The sequence below is a fragment of the Pipistrellus kuhlii genome, unplaced genomic scaffold (genome assembly GCF_014108245.1).
Source record: "Pipistrellus kuhlii isolate mPipKuh1 unplaced genomic scaffold, mPipKuh1.p scaffold_m20_p_11, whole genome shotgun sequence".
NCBI classification, from domain to species: Eukaryota; Metazoa; Chordata; class Mammalia; order Chiroptera; family Vespertilionidae; genus Pipistrellus; species Pipistrellus kuhlii.
Window position 1 is genome coordinate 50,663,200 of NW_023425416.1, and position 26,103 is coordinate 50,689,302.

Genomic DNA, 26,103 nt, shown 5'->3' on the forward strand with positions numbered 1-26,103 from the left:
CCAGGGCTTTGGAAATTCCCTGGGAGGATGAGCGTCGGTGGCCAGAGGCCGTGGGCGGCGCCGTCCACAGGCCGCCTGGCCTGGCCAAGGTTGGAGCGGAGGCCGTGGAGCCGGCCCTACAGCTCTGCTTCCGGTAGGGGAGCAACTAGCCCAGGCGCCGCGTCTCCTTTAACCGCGGTGGGCGGGGCGAGGGGACGCGACCGGCGTTGCTATTGGCGGCGGTTGGGGGCGCGGAAACTGAACGCGCCGCAACGGCCGCGGCTGCCTCCTCGGGCTCCTGCGGCGCCTCGGGCGCCCGGGCCCCGCCATGGCCGCGCCCTGTGCGGTAAGTGCTTGCTGGCGGCCGCCGCCGGGCCTTAGTCTCCGCGCACGGCCCGTGGGGCCCTGGCCGGGGCCCTGGCTGCGGGGGACGGGGGCCTCCGGGCTCCGAGCCCGTCTCGGCGGCCCCGGTTCCCCGTCTGCAGGACGCGCAGGGTCGGGGCGCCTCCTGCGTGCCAGGCCCTGTGCGGGCGGCCGGCGAACGTCCCCGCGGAGGCCAGAGGGAGGGGTGGTTTTGAACTTGCAGGCCTCCCGGCTGGGCCAAGAGCCCGGGAGGCTGGGTGGCGGCCTGTTGGTCCCCGTAGGCACCTGGGGACTGACGTGAGCCGAGGACCCAGGCATTCTGGCCCCTAGTCTGCTCTTCCCGCAGGATTACCCCCCCCTTCGTTCCCAGTAAATGCAAACCACCTGGGGGCTGGGGGGGGGGGGGGGGGATGAACCACACTGTCCCTGGGGTTGGCGGAGAGGGTGTTGCGACATGTCCGGGTCCGCGGGTCAGGGGTGAACCTGAACTTGCTCTGCCCAGGGAGCCTAGAGGTGGGCACTGTCTTACTCTTGTTCTTCTCAGAGAGGACGGCAGGGCAGTTGCTCTGTTGGGGGCCCTCCCCCAGCTGCCACTCCCTCTGTTGTTGAAAGGAGTACGGGCAGGTGTGTTGGGGGCGGGCAGGTGTGTTGGGGGCGGAGCTGGGCTGGTCTGGTTACCGCTCTGTAGGGTGGCCTGGCCCTGCTGGGCTCCCCGGTGATGCTTGGGGTATGGGGAGGTGTTTGCAGCTGGCAGCGATCTCGGTGCTAAGCGGGAGCTGTCCTTGGATGCAGAGGCTCCCACGTGGGCCTGAGCCAAACTCCTGGTCGGACCATCCTCGTGGAGCAATGTCTGCCGGCTTCCTGAGCGGGCCCTGACCCGGGGCCTGGCGCTGGGTTGGGTAGAGATGGTGGCGATGCCGCCAGGACTCTCCTCTGAGCTCACAGGCCGTTGCGCAGTGGGATGGGTGCCTGAGGTGGGGGGCTGCTGAAAGGCACCGTTTTCTCTCTTTCGGTCTCAGAAAAGTAACTGAGATGTTATTCATGTACCATGTAATTCACCCTCCTAAAGTGGAAAACAGTGGTTTTTAGTGACTTCACAGTGTTTATTATGCAGCCGTCATCACTGTCTCATTCCAGAACTTTTTTGTCAACTCAGAAGCCCCCATACCCAGTAAGCAGTCACCCCCTTCCTGTTACACACACACACACACCCCCAGCTCCTGGCCCTCGCTGCCCTATTTTCTGTCTCTTCTGCACATTTTCTGTACATGGAGTCAGACAGAACGTGGCCTGTGAGTCTGGCTCTCTCACTGGGAATGTCCTCTGGGCTCACCCGTGTTGTAGCGTGTCGGTGCTCCGTGCCTCCTGGGCTGAGGTTCCGTCGCGGAGACAGGCCCCATTTTGTTGACCCACTCATCTGGAGGCTCTGGGCTTGTCCACTCTTTGCCCGTTAGACTGAAGCGCCCGGAACCTTGGTGTGCTGGTTTTTGTGTGAGCACGTTCCCAATTCTTTCAGGTGCTTACCTTGAATTGCTGGGTCATTTGATAAATAACTAATTTTTTGAGGAACTGCCAAACTGCTGCTTACAGGGGCTCATTTTTCTTGTTCTTTTTTTTTAAAGACTTAAGATTTTGTCTATTCTGGCTGTCTCACATTTTCATACGAATTTTAGATCCACTTGTCAAATTCTGTAACAAAACAAAAAAGCCACCTGCGGTTTCATCGGGTTCTGTTGAACGTGTAGAACAATTTGGGGGATTTTACACCTTAAAAATATCAGGTTTCCCAAGCGGTGGGCATGGGCTATCTTTCTGTTTACCTGGTTTTTCCCCCTAAGTTTCTTTCAATGGTATTTTTATTTTTATTATTATGTTCTTTCTTATATGTATCAAAACTCATACTGAGCAATGAGTTCTGGGTTGCAAAAGAGGCTTTATTTTTAGCACTTGTATGTAGTTTTTGTCCACAAATTACAAAAACAAACATAAGTGCTATTCAATGGTATTTTATAGTTTTCACTGGATACGTCTGATATTTTTGTTAAATTATTCCTATTTTACATCTTTAAAGTGTGTCATAAACAGAACTGTTACCTGACTTTCATATTGTTTCCTGTTGGTATACAAAATTACAATTGATTTTTATATATCGATTTTGTATTCTAAAACCTTACTGAACTTAATTGTTAGTTCTAATAGTCTTTTAGTGGGTTCCTTAGGTTCCTATCTACTAAAGAGGGAATATGCTAATTGACCATCACTGCCACAAAGATGGCTGCACCCACAGCTGAGGCCAAGTTCCCATAAGGAGCCTTAACGAGCAATCAGCAGGGACCTGAGGCCACCCTCCCCCGCCCCCTGGGGCTTAACTAGGGACCTCAGGCCGCACCCCTCACCCCAGCACTGGGCCAGGGGACCTGAGGCTATCCCCCTGCCCGGCAGAGCTTGACAAGGGTGGGACTGGCCAGGTCTGGATCTAGCCCAAATTGGGGGGGGGGGGGGGGGGCGGGCTGGCCGGCCGGCCGGGTCTGGGTCTCATTTTGAGGTGCATGTATGTGGGCAGGGACTTGACTCTGGGTGCCATGGTGAGCCCAGACTCTGACAGGAGGAAGGTTTTCATATACATTTTAATAATTTTCTTTCATCTCTGACACTTCTATTATAGAGAAAGGGCAAATGGCAATATTAAATTATTTCTTCTAATTAATCCCTTTCTAATGTGCAGGCATTTTGTGCACTGGGCCACTAATTTCTTTATATAGGGTCAAGCTGTGAGTATTGTAAACCACCCCCCCCCCGGCCCAGAAACCTCTTCCTCACCCAGCTGTCCCACATTTGACGTCTCCCCAGGAGGACCCCTCGCTGGAGAGGCACTTTAAGGGCCACCGAGATGCAGTTACCTGTGTGGACTTCAGTCTCAACACCAAGCACCTGGGTAAGGAGCCGTCCTGTCCTGGCACTAGCTTGTGCACTGAGAAGGCTGGTGTCCCCCGGAGGTGAGGCTGGGGAGCAGGGCACTGCGAGGACCCACGTGCTCCTCTGGACGCGCTCTGGCCAGCCCGCTCTCGGGTGCTGGGCTGCGAGGTGTGAGGCTCAGAGAGGTTGGGGGCCTTTGAGGGTGGGCCTGGGGTCTGTGGTTCCCCTTGGATGTGGCCTGTGGATCGGGCTCCTCCTCCTCCAGTCTCCACTGAGTGTGTCCTCGGTGATGTGGGCCGAGGAGCAGCCTGCAGAGGGAAGGGTGAGGAGCAGGCCCAGCACCCCCCTCTTAGCCCCCAGCGTGGCCGCTCGGGGTTCATACGCAGCGGGCGTTTGCTTGTTTCTATGGGTGAGATTCCCTCCTCACCTCAGGGTCCAGTCCCCTCTTGGAGGCTGCTGGCCTTGGAAACTAAGTCATTTTTGGTTCATGTGGGGCCTCCCATGGCTTCTGCGGGGCCAAAGGCTCTCAGTGCCCTCGGGGGGTGTCTGGGGACCTGCAGCCAGGGCTGGCTCCCATCGGCCTGCTTCCCAGGCCCTGGCAGCATTCACCAGGGGTGTGGCTGTTCCCGTGGGGCCAGGGGCGCTGCTGCTCTCCTGTCCCTGTCACCCCAAAGCCCTGCTGGGTCCGAGGCCCCAGAGTGAGGGTCACGGGCTCCCGCTCTCCCAGCCAGCGGCTCCATGGACTCGTGCCTCATGGTCTGGCACATGAAGCCCCAGTCCCGAGCCTACCGCTTCACTGGCCACAAGGACGCCGTCACCTCCGTGAACTTCTCCCCTTCCGGCCACCTGCTGGCCTCGGGCTCCCGCGACAAGACCGTCCGCCTCTGGGTGCCCAACGTGTGAGTCCCGGACTCTGGTCCTGTCTGCATCCGGGGCCCTGGGGAGCGCTGTCCCCGCCCGGACCCCTCTGGTCAGGGCTGGTCACTGCGGGACATCCCCCACTCCCCAGGGGGCGCTGTCGGGAGCTGAGGCCTCGGAGGAAGGGGGGCTGACCCTGGCCATTGTGAAGCGACACACTGGCTGCTGCTGCACGTGGGGATGTGGGGGGCATGGGGGATGTGGGGGGCGTGGGGGGCGTGGGGGATGTGGGGGGCGTGGGGGGCGTGGAGACTCAGGGAAGGGCTCCCAGGGGGAGGCCCTCCTGTTGCTGATTCTGGGCGCCTGTCCTCATAGCAAAGGTGAGTCCACTGTGTTCCGAGCCCACACAGCCACGGTGCGGAGCGTCCACTTCTGCAGCGACGGCCAGTCCCTCGTCACAGCCTCCGACGACAAGACCGTCAAGGTGTGGTCCACCCACCGCCAGAAGTTCCTGTTCTCCCTGAGCCAGCACATCAACTGGGTCCGCTGTGCCAAGTGAGCCGCCTGGGGGGGTGGGGGCGACACAGAGGGCCTGCCGGGCGCCGGCACCCTGACGGGGCAAGCTGGCCGCTCCCTGATCTTCCTGAGCCTCAGCTTCCTCATCTGGGAAATGGGAACGATAATACCGCTTCCATTAGGAGTTGTTGAATACTGAGTGATGGGTGACCAGTGAGTTACCCGGTTGTCATGGTGACTGACATCAGGGCTTAAACAGCCCAGGGCAAGACAACAGCGATAAGATGAATTCAGCACGGCCGCCCCGCCCTCTGACTCCGGGCAGTCCTGGGCGGGGCGTTGGGGAGGAGGGTGTCACTGTTTGCCTGAGGAGACTGAGGCTCAGAACCGGGCAGTATCTTGCCCCGGGCATAGGGTGGGTGTGTGCAGAGCTGGGTCCAGCCCCTCCTTGGCACCGAGGCCGCCTCCTTTCCTCCTGGTGCTGCTCGGGCGTGTCTTGCTCAGGTCTGTGGGATGGGGCCAGGCTTCTCGCTGGCCTTCCCCATGTGGGGAGCAGTGCTGAGGGGACGGGGTGACCCAGAGGACCTTTCGGAGGCCGTAACTGTGCCTGCTTCCAGCCACCTGTCAGATCTCTGACCCAGTGGAGGAGGTGGGGTGTGGGACACTGGGAACCATGGGAGTCGGAGGTCAGGGACTGGCTGTGTTCTGGGACCCCATGCAAGTTACATGCTCTCCAGGGCACCCGGTCCCTTGTGCTGGGAGGTCCCCGAGGCTCTGAGGTCCCGCCATCAGGTGCCCAGAACCCCCACGTTGTTGCTGCAGTTTGTGCGTTGCTGACCCACTGGGAGTCACAGACTCGGACCTGGAACATCACGGGCTTTAGGCCACCCTGACACTGACAGCGCCAGCAGTCCGCGCCCACATGGCTCCTCCCCCCTTCCCGCCAGGCGCGGGCCTGCCCATCTCGCAGAGGGCCAGCTGTGGCCCAGGGTCACTGGTCAGAGCAAGGCATGTAGCCGCTGGTTCCTGGGCCCAGGTAGCGCAGTGCAGGAGGGGGCTGTGGGAGGTGTGGCGCTGTGACAGCTCAGCCTGCGGTGTGACTTGCTTGTCTGACTCAGGTTCTCCCCCGACGGGCTGCTCATCGTGTCCGCCAGTGACGACAAGACTGTCAAGCTGTGGGACAAGACCAGCCGGGAGTGTGTGCACTCGTACTGCGAGCATGGCGGGTGAGTCCCTGCCGCCTCCGCCTGCCGAGCTTCCGGAAAGCGGGCCAGGCAGCCGGCTCTGCCACCCCCTGGCTCACTGTCCAGCCCCATCCCTACCAATGAGGGGGGAGCTTAACCCCAGGGCATGTAATTCTTGGGGCCCCACTTTTCACCCTCTGCTTCTCAGAACTGTGGTGTCTGTGAATGCAGTTGAACCCACACGCCCTATAAGCACGTGGGTGTGATCCCCGCGCGGTGGTGGCTTTGTGAGCAGCGGACGGTGGGGGCTCTTCCCATTGCCGTGTCATCGGGAGCAGGAGGGCCTGCAGCTCAGCGGACTCCCTGTTCTGGGTTCCTCTGCACCCGCGCTCCTGCCCTCCCAGTGAGCCCGCCTGAGAGCTGGCATGCTACCTCCGGGTGTCCCGCCCGGGTACATTGGGGGCCCAGGCCCTGCTGGCCCTCGCGTGGGCCTCAGCGGGCAGGCCTGCCTGCCTCCAGCCCTGGCGAGGGCGCCGTCTCTGCCTCGGAGCCCGAGCAGCGGCTGACCTTGGTCTGAGACTGCTCTCGGGCCTTGTGTTTAGGTGTGCTGGCCTTGCTCGGTCGTTGCTGGCACCGCTCCTCCTTGCTCAGAGACGGAGGGGGGAGCATTCTGGGGCAGCGTGAGAGAAGAGAGAGAGCACAGGCTCTGATGGCCCTGTCTCTCCAGCTTCGTCACCTACGTGGACTTCCACCCCAGCGGCACCTGCATTGCGGCCGCCGGCATGGACAACACGGTGAAGCTGTGGGACGTGCGGACCCACCGGCTGCTGCAGCACTACCAGCGTGAGTGGCCCCGCACCCCGGGCTGCGCCGCGCTGGCTCTGCCTCCCCGGGGGCTGTGGACAGCCCTGGCAGGGAGCAGCCCGGGCCGGCAGGATCAGGGCGGGAGCCTTGGCCAGGAGATGGACAAGCTCTTGTCCCGCTTTATGAGCGGCAGAGGCGCGTGCTCGCTGCAGGGCCGGGTGGGGAGGGCCCCTCTCCGGGCACCTCAGGCGCTGCCCGTGCCCCTGCCTCCCCGTGGTGGAGGCTCCGCCTCCAGGGCCACGCTGGCAGCCCTTGGCCTGCGAAGGGGACTAAGTTTAACGTTCATGGGCTCACTTCCAAGATTCATACCTGGACACGGGAAGGGCACGTATGAACAAGGTGTGAGCCTGGGGTTCAGAGCAACAAGCCCTTCCTAGTGGGTTCTCAGACGCTTGAGGACAGCACTTACTGGGGTAACCAAAGTGACAGGCCTCCAAGAGGGGGAGCGGGTGGCCTTGAAAGGCACGTGGAGGAGGGGCTCTGCACCCCCATCGTGTCCTGGCTTTGTGACTTGGGTGGGTCGTAACCCCTCTGAGTTTCCTGGGCAATGACAGGCTCTCGCAGGTGGTGCTGAGAGGATAGAGTTGGTCCGTGGAAGAGCTTGGAGAGTGCTGGCAGGAAGCGGGAGCCAGGGAAGTCCATGTCAGTGACCATGACAAGGGTGCTGCTGGTGCCAGGTCTGTCTGGAGTCAGGAGGCCGGCTCCCTGGTCAAGGCCTGCAGTACCTTGTGCGACCACCAGGTGGCAGGGCCAACCACAGGAACCCGTTTTCTCCGCTGAGCCCTGGGGTTTCTCACTGATGATGCCCCTTCCAGAGGCTTCTAGAACAGCAACTGCTAGAGCTGTCCTGGGGGTCTGCCCTCTACTTGGAGGCCACGCCCCTCCCCCATCAGGCTTAGAGGCCTTTCTTCTGCTCCAGGCCTGAACTGGACGTTGGGGAAGGTGGGCAGCACAGGAGCCCTGGCATCAGCCAGAAGGGCTTGGACAGGGAGCAGGGAGGTGCAAGGTTAGGAGCGCAGGCTGCCCCTGTCTGAGGGATGGCATTGGTGCCCTGGTTACAGGGCTCCTGAGGATGGCCATGCAGTGCTGGGAGTGTGGCCCACCTGATGGGTCGGGAGCCTGGTCTGCTGGTGGGCATCCATTGGGGAAGGAAGGCCTTGAATGCCAAGCTGTGGCCCAGTTCTAAAGATGCAGGCTGGCTGCAGCGCTGGACCGCCTCCCTGGAGTGAGGAATGGGAGGCACCTGAGGACCAGTGCCGAGAACTGCGCGGCAGGAAGCAGTGGGCCTGGGGGGCAGGCGGTGGGCTCTCCGTGCCCGATGTCCAAGTGGGGCTGAGCGTCAGCGGAGCAGGTCCCGCCGGGATGGGTTTGGAGCAGAGGTTGTAGCAGTGCCGTGGGGGGGAGGGGACAGCATGAAGAGGGTGAGGGCCCCTGAGTCTGGCTTCTGTCCATCTCGCGCTGGGCTCCTGGCACCAAGTTGATTCTAGTTGTTGCTGGCCCAGGCCCCTGAGGGCTCGGCCTGGCCTGGCGGGAAGCTTTAGCTAGGGCGCCCCGTGCCTGTCCCCAGGCCTCAGCCTCCCCCAGGCCGGCCACGGGTTTTACTGCAGCTGTGAGCCAGCTGCGCCCTGGCATGGCTCTGAGACCAAATGGGCTGGTCAGGCAGTGCAGTCTCCCCGCTCCGGCCAGCTCACGGCCCTCCCCCACCAGCCCTGCAGGGCATCCCGTGACATGCACGGACCCAGCAGCTGCCCTGGGAAGTCCTGTGTTTCTCCCCGAGCTCTGAGCGGGGCCACCCGGCCCAGCCTCGGGGCCCGGGGCCGCCCAGCCACGCTGATGGGTGCCCCTCCCCAGTGCACAGCGCCGCCGTGAACGCCCTCTCCTTCCACCCATCGGGAAACTACCTGGTCACGGCCTCCAGCGACTCGACCCTGAAGATCGTGGACCTGCTGGAGGGCCGGCTGCTCTACACGCTCCACGGGCACCAGGTGAGGGCTGTGCCGCGGAGTGAGGCCATCAGGCGGCAGTGTCTGGTCCCCTCGCTGCCTGGGGTAGGTGAGATGCAGGAACGGTTTGCCCATCAGACCTGCGCCCTCCATCGGAGGGACGGGCTCAGTGGGTAGGACGGCAGGCGGCATCAGCACGTGGTTGTCCGGCTCCTGGGCTGGTTGAATGCCGCCTGTCCCCTCAGCCCCTGGGCATATCGTGGTCCTGCTGGAGTGGAGCCCTGGAGCCACGGCCTTTCTCCAGGCTCTGCAGGCACTGCTGCCTGGGAGCCTCAAACAATGAGCAGGAGGGAGACCGCACATCTGTGGGAACTTGGCTCTGGACGGCTGTGCAGGGGCCCCTGGGCTCGGGGTGGCTGTTTGGGGGCGGCTGTGCGGGGGGTGATTGTGCAGGAACTCCTGGGCTCGGAGCGGCTGTTCGGGGGCGGCTGTGTGGGAACCCCTGGGCTATGTGGGGTGGCTGCACACCTGAGTGGGCTTTGCCGGGGCCTGCAGGTCTGCTTGCTGTGCCCCTAGGAGTCTGGCCCATTGGCTCTTCTCCCCCAGAGCAGAGTCCCGGAGGCCAGGCCAGGGATCCGAGGGCCCCGGGCCGGCTGGGTGCAGTGCCCTCTGAGCTCGGCAGTCCGCCTGTGCCGTCTGCCGGCCCCGCCAGAGAAGCAGGAGGAGAGGAGTCCCTGCTATTGCTGTACCAGGACAGACTGGGGGTCAGGGCTGCCAGGAGCCTCCCCGCAGCACCCTTCGCTGCAGCAGGGAAACCGGGAAGAAGGGCTCTCCCACCGCCCGCGCTGCCCTCAGCCTGTGCCCTCGGAGCCTGTGGCTGTGGCAGCGGGAGGCAATGCACTCGAAATAGAGGCTGATTTTTCTGTATTTTCTGCAGCATCTCAAGCTGCACTCATTTGGTGTGAGTCCCAGAGCTATTTGGGAGCGGGTGTGGGCGGGTGTGGGCGGGAGTGATCTGGTGTTTGTGGCTGTGCAGTGGTCGTGTCGCCGTGGAGTGGCTGAGTGGCATGGGGACCCTCACATGGTTCCACGCGTCCCAGCTGGCCCACCGTGCGGCAGGCAGCCACGGCTGAGCCCGGACCCTGCCCCGGGCTGCTGTCTGCGCTGGGAGCTGGGTGCAATCCCAGGCTCAGATCCACAATGTACTGCAGCTTGTGCATACGGGGCCTCGCGGGGCGGGGAAGTGGCCACAGGGGCCTGCCTGCGGAGGTGAGGCAGCCGTGCACTGGCATGGGTGTTGCAGGTTCAGTCCCTGGCCCTGGTCAGTCGGGGCAGGTGTGGGAGACAACCAGTCCATGTGGCTCTCTCACCTCTCTCTCTCCCTTTCTCTTCCTTTCTCTCCCCCTCCCCTTCCCTCTCTCTTCTCCGTCCTCCCTCGCTTTTACTTTCTCTAAAAATCAATGGAAAAAACACCTTCAGGTAAGGATTTAAAAAAATGGGGGAGAACAGCTCATTAGTTTCAACCTGAGTCACCCCGACGTCGGCCTGACCTCTCCCTGCCTGCAGCCCCTGGGGGAGGGCTGGCAGCGGATGTCCTGGCCACGGACAGCAGACAGCCTCGGCCACCCCGGGACACAGCAGCTCAGCAGACGCTGCCCCGGCCCAGATCGGTCACTGCCTCGGGCTGCTGTTCGCCTCGGGAAGTGGGGACGGTGCCAGCCCAGCGTGACTGCCAGGGTGGGCTGTCCTTCTCCTTCCAGCCCCGGACCTGCCTTCATCCTGGCAGAGGGCTCGGGATGGCGCTCATGCCTGGGATGGGGACCGAGGCCAAATGAGGCCATCAGCGCTCTGTCCGTGGCTGCGGACGCTCAGCTCCAGTTTCTTGCTGTCCCTGGAGTCCAGGGTGACCTTTGCGTGCTTTCTCGCTTGTCCACAGGGTCCGGCCACCACTGTCGCCTTCTCCAGGACGGGGGAGTACTTTGCTTCGGGCGGCTCCGACGAGCAGGTGTGTAAGGAGGGCCTGGATCTCCCCGGTACTGACCGAGGAGTGCTGACCGATGGGCCGGCTGTGGGGGTGCTGACCGATGGGCCGGCTGGGGGGGTGCTGACCGATGGGCCGGCTGGGGGGGTGCTGACCGATGGGCCGGCTGAGGGGGTGCTGACCAATGGACCGGCTGAGGGGGTGCTGACCGATGGACCGGCTGAGGGGTGCTGACCGACGATCTTGGCTGGGGGGCTCAGGGAGGCGGGGCCTGCATTCCTCGTGGCTTTCAGTGGCCACAGAGGCAGGAGCTGGGCAGGTGCTCGGACCCCGGGCCCTGGCCTCCCCAGAGCAGGTGCCAACCCCCAGGGCAGGGTCTCGGAACATTCACCGCTCACGCCAGCCTGGGACCTGGCTGCTGCCAGGGAGGAGCTAGACCAAAGCTCTAACCACTTCTTCCTCCTGAGCGTGTGTGAATGAGGTGACTGGAGGGCCCTTACTGCGAGCCGAGGTGCAGGCCGTGGGCGGAGCTCTGCCTCACGTGGTCCACACGACACTGTGGGCAGCCCTCTCGTCCCCCGCCCTGTGGTGAGGAAACAGTTTCAGCAGAACCGGGGTGCCCCGGAGCCCCCACATCTTCCTGGTGCCAATGCTGTGCCGAGCTGTGAGCCTCCCTGCAGCCCTGTGAGGGGGGAACTAGGACTGTGCCCCTTTCACAGATGAGGAAACTGAGGCACAGAGAGGTTGAGTCTCTTGCCTAGAGGTGGGTGGAACTGGGATCCTCACTCCTGTGGTCTGGGATGGAGCCCACACGTCCACCACTTCTCATGGCCGCAGGCAAGGCCACCGCTCTTGGAACCCCTGTTTTAGTGGGGAGACGTGACAGGTGAGGAAAAAGGACAGATGAGGCAGTGCCCCGTGCTCTGGAGGAAGTCGGGGCCTGGTGACAATTAGGCCAGAGGGCCTCTGAGCAGGAGGCGGTGCAGCGGCCGGCACAGCCCAGGCAGGGGCCAGCACCTGCCGGCCAGTGGTGGAGGGGGCAGGTCTCGGCGTTGAGCTGGGGTGTCTGTCAGGTGGGGCCACTGTTCTGCCTCGGGCCCAGGGCTGTGGGGGTGCTGTGGGCCCATCTTCTCCATGAAGGAGTGGTGAGGACGTCTCCCCTAATTCTGTCTGCTTGTCTCGCAGGTGATGGTCTGGAAGAGCAACTTCGATGTGGATGACGGAGACGCTGCCAAAGGGCAGAGGCCTCGGGCCGCGCTGGCCAGCTCCTCCCGGAACCTGGTAAGTGGCTGCTGGCGGGTGTGAGCCCGGCCGCCCGGTCCCAGTGAAGGGCATTGGGCTCGGAGACGGCGGGACTAGTAAGACCTTGTCACTTAGTGAATACTCTTCAGCCCTCGTGGTGAGGGCCGCAGGGCAGGCGGGCCGCTGGGGCCTGGGCCGGGTGGCCCACTGGGCAGGGTGTTGCCACGGCACCTACTCCTGCGGGGTGAGGCCCGAGGCACCAGGGGCCTGTCGGGCCAGGCCCCGTTCCTGGAGGGTGCAGGCTGCAGCCTCAGCTGGCTGTGGTTCTCACTTCCCTTTGTTAAACCGCAGAAAGGAAGTGCCTCAGCCTCCAGCCACCTCAGTGCCGCGGTGGTGAGAGGGATTCGTGTTCCAGTTCAAACAGTCAGTGACGATTGGGGGAATGGGTAACTGAACAAGGGTGCACTCAGCTTTGCTGACGCCCACACTGAAGCCGAGGCTGCGAGCCGGAGGGTCTCAGGCCCAGGGGCCGCAGGCCGGGAGCTCCCTCCGGCCCCGGAGGCAGCGTGGCCTCGCCCAGCCCGGAAGCTGGCTGACAACAGGAAGTGGCTTGTCCAAGGCCCCAGCGAGCCCAGGCTGCCCAGAATAGAACCAGGAAGCCGGGGCCATCCAACCTTTGGCTACAGGGACCCCCTCTTCCCCACGCTCCTGCCCTCCCCATCCAGCCTTCTCTCGGGAAGGCTGGCAGCACCAGGGGGAGGACCCGCACCCTCTTGGAGTTGTCAGGAGAGGGACATGGACAGGTGGCCTCTCGTCCTTCCGTCCTGGCTCAGGGATGGGGTGGGCACCCTTGCTTCCCAGAACTGTCGCTTCGGGTCACCTGGGAAGAGGCCTGTGGGCGGGAGCCAGCAGGACAGGGCAGGGTGGGCATCTCCATGGGGGCTCAAATGGAGGGAAGCATGTGGGCTCTGGGGTCTGACCCCACACCCGGCTCCGAATAGCACTCCAGGGCCTTGGCCCTGAAGCCAGAGTCACGCCCGGGCATTGAGGACTAGGAAGCCCATCGGGCCAGGGGCTGGGTCTTCAATTCCTGGGGGCAGACAGGGCGGGCAGCCCCATGAGCCCGAGACAGCCCCCTGCCCGGACCCCTGCCCGGGACCGGCTCTGAGGTGGTCAGCTCCTGCTGGAACAAAGGCCGCCCCAAGCCGCTGGGAACAGGCCTGTTCGCTGCGCAGCTGTTTCCAGCCTCGGGGGGACACAGCTTATTCTTAGGCGCTTTCCACGTGAAAAGCAAAGCCATTCCCAGCCTTCAGAGCGTGAACAACGGGACCCCTTCTCTCTCCTCTGGGCCGAGTTGTGGTGAGGGCTTTGCTGTGGTTGGGGAGCTGTCGGCCCGGGGGCTGCAGGGGAAGGGCTGAGGGTGGGCAGGAAGCTGGAGGCCGGAGCGAGGTGGGAGGGTTCGAGCGGGAGGCCTCCCGGAGGGTGTGAGCCCGCGAGCATCTGCAGCCGGGCCTGCCCCTGAGGCTGAGGACCACGGTGTCCTGGCTGACCTTGGACTTGGCACCTGCCCCTCGAGTCCCAGCTGCCACCGGCCTGACGCTGCCTCAGCCACGGAAGCGTTTTAAAGTCACTCCGAGGAGCAAAGACTCATCTGCTCTGATGTGTTCTCGCCTCCCTCCACACTTCTCCGAGCTGTTATGCAATCGGGAAGGAAGGCTGTGGGAGGGGGAGTGGAGAATTCTGGGTAACTCGGTAAAACCGAACACCCACTTAGTTCTTGGGGCTGGCTGTCCTCACCCTCTAGGGCCCAGGCCCTTTCTCCTCACCACACGGAGCCGGGCCTCCCTGCTGACGTCCCACCCAGTGGCACTGCCAGTGCCATTGGCCCCGGGCCTGGCACCTGGCGAGTGCTCAGCAAGCGCTAGCTATTTTTACAATGTTCCTTTTCCTTCCTGTCCCACTGAGAGCTGGATGACCCCTGCCCCCCGTCAGGGCGATTGTGTGCTCACACCCAAGGGGAGGCCCACAGGCCTCTGCCTCCCGCCCAGGGCCAGCCCTCGAGGGGGTGGTAACCCCGGACGTCTCCGGGCTGGGGCTCGGGACCTGTGCTCAGGCGGAGCCTCAGGGCAGGTGCCAAGGCTCAGGCGTCCCAGGGGCCCGCATTGAGGCGGGGGGAGCACAGATCGCTTCCTCAGGGAGCGTGGCAGACGTGGGCCCCTTGTGACAAGGGAGGCTCCTGGCTGGCGCTTGCTTTCCAGGGAGAGAAGTGGGTTTGAGGGAGCGCCTGGCAGGTGAGGGCGGTGGGTGTTGGGAGCGGGAATGAACCCCGATTCACACGTCTTGGAGGGGAGCCCTCCTTCCTCCCAATTCCTGGTCCCTGGGCTTCGCAGGCGGCTCAGGGCTCTTGGCAGCGGGTGCGTCGGAGGAAGCCACATGCGAGGGCTTTGGGGAGAGTGTTGGTGTCAGGGCCCAGGGCCCAGCTCCGCACATCGCCTGCCTGTGTCTCGGCAGTCTGCTCGCGGGGCAGCCCCTCTGGAGGCAGTTCCTCAGAAGCCTCCCTCTGTCGGCCGGGGCCCAGCACGTGTCTGGAGCAGGATGCTCAGCATGTCAGTTCAGGGACGTGCCCGTGGGCAGCGTGAGGCTAGAGGCGGCTTTGCCAAATGTCCTTTGGCATTTTGAAGATCCCTGGCTAAATGGAGGACTGTCTTGCCTGGTTTTGGGGGGGTGGCATGGCGTGGGGTGGTCTGAGCAGCGACCGGGATCTGCGTTTCTGGACGAGAAGTTTCCGTCCTGTTCGTTGTCAGTGGGGATAAGCCTTTGCAGCGTCTGTCTTCCAGATTGGATGGCAGCCTGGCCCATGTGGTGCAGGGTGTTGGTAATTCTCGTGTTTATGTTCTCATTGGTTACCATGGGGAAGTCAGAATAGACAGTTTCCATGGAGATTTTTCTTTGAGTGTCTGTGAAGGTGCAGACATGGCTGCGGGCTCACTGGACACCAGGTGCCCTCGGGCTTTCTCTGCTGCAGGGCCGGGGCCGCTCTGAACTCATGTGGATGCGGCAGGTCTGCCTCCTGTGCCTCAGCGTCCTCTCGGGGTCCCACTGTGGCCTCAGCTCTGCACCATTCGGGAGCCTTCTTTGTTATTATTAAAACAATAAGGATAGGTTTCTGAGCTAGCACAGGGGAGAGCAGCGTTCGGAGCCCGGCTCTGGCTGCAGCGCTCCACGCGTCCCGTCCCTCAGGGGAGCCGGAGGGTGTGCATTGGCCCAGATGTATCCTTTCCCCGAGCAAAGGCATTCCTCGTTGTATAGCGGCCGTGCTCTGTCACCGCCAACAAAATTACCAGTTCCTGAGGACCAGTGCCTGGTCCGTGGTCACATCTCCCACATGTGTGTGTCTGATAGGACGGCGGAGACCGAGAAACACCCTCCACACACACACACACACACACACACACACACAGGTCCTGCTGGTCAGAGGTGCGCTGTGGCGGCTGGGGAGCTTCAGGGCCCCCTCTGTCCTCTGGGACAGTGTGACTGAGCCCAGGAGCCCTTGTTCTAGCGAAGGTGTGCCCGCTGGTGGCCAGCTCCTGCCAGATGCCTGGCCGGAGGGGGGGGCAGCATCCGCTGGGCGCTGTTCCTCTTCGCTGCCTGCAGGGGGATGGAGAGGTGATGTAACCTGAGTTCACCCAGCCCCATGCTGCTGCATTTTCTAGGACAGGGCGCTGTGAGACCCGGGGATGCCCTCGGGCAGCGGGGAGAGGGGGCGCTAGGCTCTGCTCCTCTGCAGCCCGCAGCCCACACTTCTGCAGGGGAGGCAGGCCAGCGGGTTATCTGTCTTGGCAGGCTTTGTCGTCCTGAGATGCTGCATGAAATAGGAATTGCCAGGCCTGGGAGCAATGCCCGGCGCGGCCGGTGCCTCTCATCTCTCCATTGAGCTAAGTGCAGGAGAGTTTAAAATAGCCAGCCTTTGTTCCGGCTCTCAGAGACTCACGCAGCAGTGCCCTGAGCCGTCTGCAGCGGGATATAAATACACGCCGCTGTTCGGCGGCTGCCAGAGGTCCCTCTGCCGCTCCTCTTCGCAAGACGCGCCTCTGCGGGGCCGCGCACGTTCCCGCCCAGAGCCAAAGCCCCCGAGATGAACCACACGGGCGTGCCACCTGGCGTGGGGACATCCGCAGAGGTCATCGCCACACAGACCGGTCCTGTTCGCAGGAGCCGCCTCGGTGGTGTTCCTGTCAACCACACATGACCTCACCCCGCTTGTGAGGACACCAGACCCGAACGAAGGGACATCAGGCCATAGAGCGGGTCAGGACTCTCGCACAGCGCCAAGGCCACGGAGGACGAGGTCACGGAGGAAGTGACAGGTTGCAGCAGGCGACGGCGAGGCCACTGACACAGCCTGAGGGCCTGGTGGCTTCTGGGCCAGTGGCTCCAAGGACGTTGGCAGGAAAGCTGGGGCGTCCAGTGGGACCCTCGGTTTGACTGATGCCATTGACCCAGTTGATTTCCTGGGGTGACCTATATCCTGATGGCTATGTAAGATGTTAATCCGGGGAGACCTGCCCGGCCGGCGAGGCTCTGGCTGAGCGTCAGCCTATCAACCAGGAGGTCACGTTCGATTCCTGGTCAGGACACATGCCCAGTGGGTTCTGTGCAGGAGGCAGCCAATGGGTGATTCTCTCTCATCATTGATTCCTCTCTCCTCCCTCTCTGAAATCGATAAAAATATATTTAAAAAAATACTGGGGGGACCTGGGAGGAGAATAGATGACAATTCTTTACCACTTTTGCAACTTTTTTCTAAGCCTAACATTAGTTTAAAGCGGTCTAATTTTTTTTAAAAAAACCCTGCATCAACACGTGGGCTTGGTCAGAAGCCTGAGCTCCTGTGTGGTGGCCCAGGCTCCGTGTGGGAGCGAGGTGCTCAGCGCCAGCGGAGAGCCCTCGGGCGTGTGCGTGCGTGTGCGTGCGTGTGTGTGTGTGTGTGTGTGTGTGTGTGTGTAAAATGGCACTGGGAAGGGCCGCCCTCACCGGGCAGAGGGTGGTCACGGGAAGCACTGCCATCTGCACTCACAGCCAGCAGGCGGGCTCCGGGGGTTGTGGGCAAGTTGAAGGTTTTTTTTGTTTTGTTTTTTGAAAAGTTAAAGGTTTTAAGGACCAGAATTCCTCTTGAGTTCAGGGCTATGTTTAGAACCAGAAGTTTCTCTTGTTGGACTCCAGGCCGGAACCCTAATTACAGGGCAGACAAGGCTGTCCTGCATCCAGCCCATGGCCGCGTGGGGATCCAGCAGTGTGTGAGCGCGGACTGAGAAGAGGGTGCTGTTTTCCACGGAAGGTGGCGGCGAGGGCGCGCCCAGCGAGTGCCCTGCGCCTGCTGCTCGCCAGTGCCCAGGAGCGAGCAGGGAGGCGGCCAGGCAGGCGCCCTTATCTTCCATGAGGGCGATGGCCAGGCCAGGGGCTGGGGTGCCGATGGGAACAGCTGGCCTCCAGCCTCTGCACCCACACTTGGACTGAGGTCGAAAGACTCGGTTGAACAGTTCTCCTCCTGTGTGTTTGTGTGTGTGTGTGCGTGTGCGCTCGCGCGCGCACGTCCGTCTTCTGCTCCGCTTTGGGAAGGGTGAGTGCTTTGGTGTTCTGCGCGGGCAGTGGCCAGCTCTCCCTGCCTGTCGCCGAAGGAGGTGGCACCAGTGAGAGCCCAGATCTCGGGCCTGGGCCCCTCCCTGTCCTGCCCATGTTCCAGCTCAGGCCGCGGACCCGTGCCTGCTGCAGGGCAGGGCCCGGGGTGAGGGTTTAAGAGAAGAGCCTGGGGCAGGTGTTAGTTACCGCCCACCCACCAGCGGGGTGCTGTCGGGTCAGCTCCTGGCCTCCCCATGGGAACTCCAGTCGCTCCTGGCTGCTGGCCAGGTGTGTGCCCCCCTCGTGGCTGCGGCCTGATGTCCACAGACTGGACAGCCGCTGCTGGGACGCGCTGCCCGGACACCGGCTCCCCTGACGACTGGGAACCAAAGCTCTAAGGTGTGGTGCTGACTCTGCCTGGGGAGCTGAACCCCAGCCCGGGTGGACCTCATGGGCCGCCCTCGGGTCTGCAGCTGGGCCTTCCCACTGTGCTGGCGCTGAGAGCGATTGGCACGCGGGGTGCACAGCGGCGGCAGCTGGTGTCGTGGCCGGCAGGTCGTTGTCACTGCGGTTTTAAAAGCCAGTCGTGATAATATGTGAAGAGTAACATCCACGTGTGCAAAAGTGGCCACACAGGCATGTAGGCACCACACGTCGGCGTAGAGTGACCGTCCCAAAGTTCCCTCGTGCCTCCTGCAGCCACCCCGCCCCCTCCAGCCGCGGCAGCACCAGCTGTCACAGGCCGCACGTCGCCAGCCGCACACACAGGGACCGCGGTTCCACGTCCTCGCAGTCCGCTTCCTTCCGCTCAGTCCGGTTCCTCGCAGACTCGCCTGTGTTGTTACAGTACCAGCTCCACAGGTGTGTGCGTGTGTGCTTTTAGTCGTGACAGACGCCACCAGGCAAGGCGGCTCCTGCCCTTTGACATTCAGCAAGGCGCCGGTGCAGTTCCCGATAGGTGTCTCCCCACGCTGCCGCCATCTTAGCTCTGCTTGGTCGCTTGCTTGCTGAGCTCTTGGGGAAATGCCACCTTTCGGTGCTGAAGTGCCGATGCAGGGTTCGGTGCTGGAGTGCCGGTGTGGGGTCATGGGGTCATGGCCAGGCGGGGCTGCAGGCCCTTTGCCTGGGAGGGGTCATTGCACAGGAATGCCTCAGGGGGTGCTTGGCTGTCTGAAGTGTGTTTGCGGGGGGGCCTGGCTGTGCTCAGCCCTGTGCCCGGAAGGCATTGGGGGGCGGTGACCCAGAGTGTCAGACCCAGGGCAGCTGGGCCCATGGAAGCACGTCCCTCCCACAGGGGCGAATCCAAGAGGGATTGCAGGTTCCAAGACCAAACGGGTACCGACCGCTGTGTCCGCGGGGCGGTGGCTGGGGGCCACATGGGGACCGGCCTCAGTCTCCGGAAGCCACTTGCCGCAGTGGTGCTGGGGCTGAGGGAGGTGTCTTCTACATTCGGGGTCGGAAGGATCTTGGGCAGAAACCCAGCCCTGTCAGGGGCAGCCCAGGGCCTCTGCTCCCCCCAGGCTGTTCGAAGGGGCTCCCTCCTGTGGCCGTTCCTTCTGAACGAGCGGACTCGCTTCCTCCACTTGCCGTGGTGTCCCAGCCCTCTGCAGGGCGATCCTCGCTCAGTGTCCCTCCACACTCGGCCGGGACTGAGGCCCTCCTGTCCTCCTCAGCCAGACGTGGACTTCCGCCTGCCGGGCAGAGCCAGGAGCCAGGAGTCGGCGCAGAGCGTGCCGCCGCCGAGGGAGCCCGCCAGCTCGCCGCAGGCGCTGACCAGCACGCTGGAGCACATCGTGGGCCAGCTGGACGTCCTCACCCAGGTAGCCACGCCGCGGGGCCACATCGGCCTGGTCCGGCTGGCCCTCCCCTGTCCTCGGAGCCCCCGTGTGTGTGAGGGGCGTGGGCGTGGCTCGGCCTCCGTGTCCGTGGTGAGCTTTGAAGGAGGGCAGCCTGTGGGAGGTGCTGGCCTGTGCCTGGCTGGGGCTATGGCACTGACCACCCTCATCGCAGGACAGACGTGGGCCCACCCGTGAGCGTGCGTGGGTCCGCAGCTCCTCAGCCTGCAGGGCAGTAGCTTCGGTAAAGGACCCCCCCCACCCCCGCCAGCAGTGCGGGGGGCAGCGGGCATCTCATCCTGGGGAGCAGCGTCCTGGCCGAGCGAGCAGCTCGCCTGCAGCCTGGGGCCCTGAGCATGTCCAGGCCCCGAGCCAAGCCCACGTGGCCGGTGTGGGGAGCAAGGGTGGGGCGGACAGGCAAGCTTTAAAGGTCCTCAGCCCCTCCCCTTGGCTTCGGGTGCAGAGCCCCCTCTCGTTCAGCTCCAGTGGAGTGAGGGTGTGGGTGGGACGCAGAGGACCCTGGCTTCTGTGACAAACACGGCCACAGCCTCCCTGCCCTGGCCTGGAGCGAGGGAGGGAGCCCCTGCTCCCCTGGACCCACGGAGGGAAAGGCAGGAGGGAGAGGCTGACATCAGTGACGGACGGGTGGGCAGGCCTGCGGCTCATCGTCAGACATCTGTGCGCCTGAGAAGGCCCGTGCGGGAGGGGAGCAGGCCTGAGACTCGGGCATCGGAGGGGAGGGGAGGGGAGAGGAGGGGAGGGGAGCAGGCCTGAGACTCGGGCATAGGAGGGGAGGGGAGGGGAGGGGAGGGGAGCAGGCCTGAGACTCGGGCATAGGAGGGGAGGGGAGGGGAGGGGAGGGGAGGGGAGCAGGCCTGAGACTCGGGCATAGGAGGGGAGGGGAGGGGAGCAGGCCTGAGACTCAGGCATCGGAGGGGAGGGGAGGGGCCGGGCCGGGAGGTGGACTCCATGAGGACTTTGGAGGATAGACCTCAGACTTGGAAGTCTGAGAAGACGGTTAAAAATAGCTCCCTTGGAGCCAGAGGAGTAAAACGCTAAGAATGCTTCCTGTGGCTGTGTTTGGGGTGCGCGTGGAAGGTCGTTCCTGTTGGCATTGGGAAGGGTGGTCACTGAGGAGCCCGCTGGGGCGTTGGCGAGGATGGCCCCTTAGCTTCGAGACACCGTGACCCTGCCCCGGGGTCCTGGCCGGTCTCTGTTGGATGGGCTGCTCAGGCGAGCGCGCTGGTGGGAAGGCCCCAGGGCTCGGGCACTCGGCACTCAGCGTGCACCTATCCTGCAGGAGCTGGGCTGGGAGAGGCGGCCAGTGACGGCGGAGCAAGGAAGCCCGTCCCCTTGCTGCTGCCATCAGGCTGCTCAGGAAGCTGCCCGCGCACGCTGGCCTTTGCCCCGGGCTGAGACCGTGGTCTGGGCGGCTGGGCTGAGAGGCAGCCCGCCCTCCCGTGCGCGCACACGCACAGACACGCACAGACACGCACAGACACACACAGACACGCAGTGAGCGGGAGCGGGAGCCGCAGGAGCGGGCGGCGCTGGCCAGCAGCCTTTGTTTTGGTGGCTCACTGGACCCCCGGCAGAGAGCCCCTTTGATTGCATCTGTTTTCGATCTTTGGAATCCCCGTGAAGTAAACCGTGCTGAGGGAGATTAGTTCCACATTTCCCCTTTGTGCGCTGAAACAAGGGGAGCTTGGCCTTCTGGGAGGCACAGTCAGCCGGGTGCTGAGCCAGTGGCCGGCCCTGCTGCCTCTCTGGCCTGGCACCAGTGCCGGTGACTGTGCCCTCTCCTTGAGACCCAGGACACGGGCACCCTCTGTCCCCAGTAATCTGGCTCCTGCGTTGGGGGCTCGGAGGAGCACAATCACCCGCAGCCTGGGAATGATTAAAGGGAACTTTCCGTCACAGAAGCAGCCAGACCACCGCGTGCCCCGAGGATCCGGGGCCGACCACAGGCTGGCGTGTTCCGGCCTCATCACGCCCCATCGGGGCCCAGAGCTCCCAGGGGCCCAGCTCAGCCATGGCCCTCGTGAGGGTACGAGGTCCGGAGCCATGTGCAGCCACACGCGGCCCTGGCGCCTTCCAGGCAGTCTCAGTCCCCTCACTGTGCCCCAGCCCCGCAGGCGCTTGAGGGGGCAGTGGGCGGAGGGTGGCCCTGGGCCTCCATCGGCATCTGGGCCAGCGCCCTGTCCACCTGTGTCCACGTCCAAGGAGGCCAGGCGGGAACTTTGTCCGCAGAACCGGTGCAACCTAAGGGCCCTGCTTGGAGCGGGATGTGGGCGCGGAGAAGTCCCAAGATGGCGGGCCTAGGGGTCAGTGGGAGCCGAGAGCCAGGCTGTGCCCGCAGAAGCATTTGTAAGACCGTGGCCAGAGGTCTGAGAGACGGGACAGAGGGGCTGGCTGACCGTCATTCCTTCCTCCTTCCTCCAAACGTCCGTCTGGGGGAGAGCTCTGCCCTCAGCCAGCCCAGAAGGACCGGTCCTGTGGCCTCGCCAGCCTGGGGGCCTGGGAGCCAGTCTTGTCTGCTGCACGTGGCAGCACCTGAGGCGTGTGGGAGTGGGTGACGTCAGGGGGCCGGTGGGTGGCCCTGGCCCCTCCGGCTTTTGTGGAAGTGACGGCTCCAGTTTTCCCACGACATCAGCTCGTGGGCCACGCAGGAGGTGGGGGCCGTGGCCGTGGGAGGAGGAGCAGCTGCTGGAAGGACCTGGCTTGGAGGGAGGGCGCGCCCTTGGTCAGCGTGGAGGGGCCTGTTCCTCCCCCGGCTCCCGGCTGATAGTGGGGCCGGGCAGGCCCAGGCCCAGCTCCTTCCCCAGAGCTCACTCCGGCCTGCAGGACACCCTCCCGGCTCCGCCTGCTCTGACATAGAGGCATCCCCTTTCCTGTCCCTTTTTGGCTAGAGCCCTAGAGCTGCCTTCCCCCTTCCTGTGGCCACCGCATTCTCTTCCCTCTTCACCCATCCCGTCTCCTGGCATTTGTAAGGCTGTCATGTTCTGCTCTGCCCCAGGGCCTTTGCACCTGCTGTATTTTATTTGCAATGCATTTCCCTCAACTCATCTTGGAGTGTGTCTTTTTTTTTTTTTTTTTTTTTTTTTTTAATCATTTGATTTTTATTTTAAAAGCTTGGTATCTCAAACTTAATGAGATCTTGTGACCACTGGCCTCCAAGCCCCGTCATGGCCGAAGCTCTCCTTCCAGGGCTGCCAGCCAGGCGTCAGCCCGGAGCAGGAGGTCCTGCAGGGGCCCAGGCTCTCCTCGGAGCTCAGTCCCCCTGGGCCAGACTGACACCCTGCACCCAAACAGCCACACGTGCGAAGGGGGTGAGAAAGAGGCCTGAAAGGAAGTGGAAGTGAGAACTGAGAACGAGCTGCCAGAGTGAGGACAGACCTGCCTCCAGAGGAACAGGCCCAGCCCAGGGAGAGCGCCCAGCTCAGCTGGACAGGGTCAGGGTTAGGGCGGCATGAAGGGCCTGGGCCGCTCCCTCTTCCTACCGGGTCCTCCTCGGGACACACCTGACTGCCTCCGCAGGACAAGCTCCGCCTGCATTCCCGGAGCCCAGGGAGAATCCTGGCCATGGCCACGCCCCCGACCCCCTCACAGCTCAGCCCTGCACCCACGCCGGGAGTGGAGGCTCACCCTCGGCCACTTGGGGGCCAGCACACCCAGGCCCTGGCCCTCACGGGGCGTCCGAATTGGCCGATGTGGGCCATTGGTGGGTGTGGGGGACTGTGGGAGCGGGGCCCCCAGGACCCTGAGCCTGTCCTGGGCAGATTCTGGAAACCCCGTGCCCAGAGAGAAGAGCGAGAGGCTCCGAGCGGGTCTGCCGGACCTGCAGGCCTTGTGCTCCCCGCTCGGGGCCAGATGCTGGCGGCTGCCGAGGCCCGGCATGGGGCAGCGCCTTGGTCTCACCATGGCTCTTTGGGACTAAAAATAAACAATTATTTTTGTGCTGCACTCAGCCCTTCAGGTGTCAGAGGAGGCGTCCTACGCACCTTGAGCCGTGAGGGAGGCGCGCTGGCCCGGTAATGCTGCCCGAGGACAGGACCGGCTCCGCTGGGCGGGCGGGGGGTTGGCAGCCTCTCCCAGGAGGATTCCCCTGGGGGTCATGCTGGACACCCCTGGCTCGTGATCTCGGTTTGGGTCCCCTCGGCACCCCCCCCCCCCCCACGCTGTGGCCTGGCACCCTCTGCCTCCGCGTTTGGAAAGGGTCCCTGTGAACATTACGGGGAGGGCCGGGGGAGGAACGGCAGGCTGGCCTCCGCCGGGGCCCGGGGTCCCCCCGCCCAGGGTCTCCCCGCCGTGGCCCGGGGTCCCCCCGCCGGGGCCCGGGGTCCCCCCGCCGGGGCCCGGAGTCCGGGCTGCAGAAAAGCTGGATGCAGAGTGAGTTTGAAGCTTGGCTCACTGAGTGTCTCAGCAGCCAGTGGAAACTTAAGGAATGCTGGTTGGTCTGGACCAGCCAGGGGCTGTTTCCACCACCTTTTCCGAGATGCAGACCCTCCCGCGCCGGAGGAGTGACATCCCAGTCCAGCTCTGCCTCTCGGGCTGGGTCTGCTCAGCCCACGGCAGCACTTCTCGGGCCCCTGGGAGGGGGTGCGGGCCCCTGCAGGGGGAGGGGGTGCGGGCCCCTGCGGGGGGGAGGGGGTGCGGGCCCCTGCGGGGGGGAGGGGGTGCGGGCCCCTGCGGGGGAGGGTGCGGGCCCCTGCGGGGGGGAGGGGGTGCGAGCCCCTGCGGGGGGGGGTGCGGGCCCGTGTGGGGGGTGAGGGTGCGGGCCCCTGCGGGGGGGAGGGGGTGCGGGCCCCTGCGGGGGGGGAGGGGGTGCGGGCCCCTGGGGGGGGAGGGGGTGCGGGCCCCTGCGGGGGAGGGGGTGCGGGCCCCTGCGGGGGGGAGGGGGTGCGGGCCCCTGCGGGGGGGGGGGGGGGCGGGCCCCTGCGGGGGGGGGGGGGCGGGCCCCTGCGGGGGGGGGTGCGGGCCCCTGCGGGGGGGAGGGGGTGCGGGCCCCTGCAGGGGTGGAGTATGGGCGCTGGAGGGTTGACAGCAGCCGGAGCGGGACGCGCCCTCCCAGAGGCCTCGTACTTCGAAGCGTTACGCGAAGGTACTGGACGGAGGCCAGTGCCTCCCGGAGCCTCGGGGAAGGTGGCGAAACCTCTGGGGAAAGCCTCAGCCAAACAGGGAACATTCATAGAAGGTTGTTATTATCTGACCCGTTTCGATGCTGCCCACAGCAGACAGGCCGGCACGCTCAGGCGCCCCTAGTGGGGGCGCAGATGTCAGGGCCGGCCTGGGTCGGCTGAGCAGTGCTGGGGTGCGGTGTCAGGTGGGCCAGCCCCTCCGGGGAGCGCACCAGCGCCCAGACCCACTGTCCGGAGCCAGAGCGGGCCCATGAGTCTTATTTTTTAATTTCTAGAGAGAGAGGAAGGGAAAGATACATACAAACATGCATCGGTTGCCTCCTGCACGCCCTCCCCCCCCCCCCCTCGGGGATGGAGCCTGCAACCTGGGCGTGTGCCCTGACCGGGAGTTGAGTGGGTGATCTCCCGGTTCGTGGGTTGATGCTCAACCACTGAGCCACGCCAGCCAGGCCACATCTGCTGATTGGCCCACGAAGGACGTGCAGCCCAGCAGCTGCGGGCGGTGGAGGCCAGCCATCGTGCTGGGAGCACGGGCGCAGCCTCGGAAGCCGCCGTGGTGACAGGCGTTGTGGGCCGCGTGCTGTCCCCTCAGGCTCCAGGGCTGCCGTGAGCTCAGCCACCCTCCGTCGCCGAGGAGATAGGGCTCGGACATGAGAGTTGGTCTTCCCCAGGGGCCCGGCCTCAGTGGTCCCAGCCGGGGGTGTGGGGCCTTCGTTTGCGGGCGCCGTGCCCTCACCTTTGGATGAAGGTGGTTGCTGGTGTCCGGTGGTTCATGAGGAGGTGGCTCTGCCCCAGACTCCAGCCTAAACGCCAGGCCACCAGGACCAGGGATTCCTGACCTGGGTTGTCTGGTGGGGCTGTGGGACCTGCCCCCTCCTCCCTCGCGGGGTCTTGCCTGGCCCAGGACATCAGAGCACAGCATCCGGAGCCGGGAGGTGGGTGGGAGGGCAGGAGCTGTCCGAGCAGCCGCCTGAGATGCAGCCAGCCCCTGCGAGGGAAGAGCTGGCAGTTGGCCTTGGGCAGCGGCAGAGCTGGCTGCAGGTCCAGGGCAGCCCACCCTCTGAGCCTACCTGTTTGTTGCAGACGGTGTGCATCCTGGAGCAGCGGCTGACGCTGACAGAGGACAAGCTGAAGCAGTGTCTGGAGAACCAGCGGCTAATCATGCAGAGAGTGACACCGTGATCGGGGGTGCAATCAGGAGCTCGTTGATTCGGGGTGGCGGGCGGGTTTGTACTGTGGGACTCGGGTAAATAAACGGGGTTCAACTCGGCACGAATCAGGTCCGTCCCAAGCCCAGGGGTGTTGCCTCTGCCCGCCCTGGCGGCCCCGCCTAGCCATGACGCCCATCGGCGGCGCAGTGCACAGGCCTGAGGGACCGTGTCCGGCCCAGCGCAGGAGCCCCTGGGAGATGTTTGCTGCGTCGGAGCTGAGTCCTGAGGCCCCAAGCCACCTGCTCCCTCGCCTTCGGGCCATGTCCTCTGCCCCGGGCCGCTGTCCGCCTCAGCCTGGGCGGGACTCCTGGCGGGTGAGCCTGGATCTGACTCCGACCGATGCCCGTGCGGCCCTGGCTCAGTGGGTCCAGGAACAAGCACGCCAGCCTGTGGTGGCTTTGGTTTCTCCCTCTGTTCACAGGGCAAACAAATCTGAACATTAAACAGACTTCAC

At 64.0% G+C, this 26,103-nt stretch overlaps 1 protein-coding gene and 1 non-coding gene across 6 annotated transcripts; one reads left to right on the forward strand and one right to left on the reverse strand.

Annotated features, from left to right (window-relative positions):
- On the forward strand, positions 1 to 26,103 carry POC1A (POC1 centriolar protein A). 5 transcript variants are annotated; one of them, XM_036432146.2, is made up of 11 exons: positions 1 to 133; positions 3,193 to 3,277; positions 3,986 to 4,157; positions 4,492 to 4,671; positions 5,751 to 5,858; positions 6,544 to 6,659; positions 8,532 to 8,665; positions 10,560 to 10,628; positions 11,790 to 11,885; positions 19,139 to 19,285; positions 25,522 to 26,103. In XM_036432146.2, exons 3-11 carry the CDS (start codon positions 3,997 to 3,999, stop codon positions 25,618 to 25,620), a joined length of 1,110 nt encoding a protein of 369 aa, XP_036288039.1. In that variant the 5' UTR covers positions 1 to 133; positions 3,193 to 3,277; positions 3,986 to 3,996; the 3' UTR covers positions 25,621 to 26,103. The 5 variants fall into 5 exon arrangements, with proteins under 5 accessions (XP_036288039.1, XP_045435475.1, XP_045435476.1 ...); XM_036432143.2 differs by lacking the exon at positions 1 to 133 and adding an exon at positions 171 to 325; XM_045579519.1 differs by lacking the exons at positions 1 to 133; positions 19,139 to 19,285 and adding an exon at positions 170 to 325.
- Positions 2,212 to 2,336, reverse strand: LOC118715811. Its single transcript, XR_004986964.1, has one exon. It is a non-coding gene; the product is annotated as a small nucleolar RNA SNORA40 (small nucleolar RNA).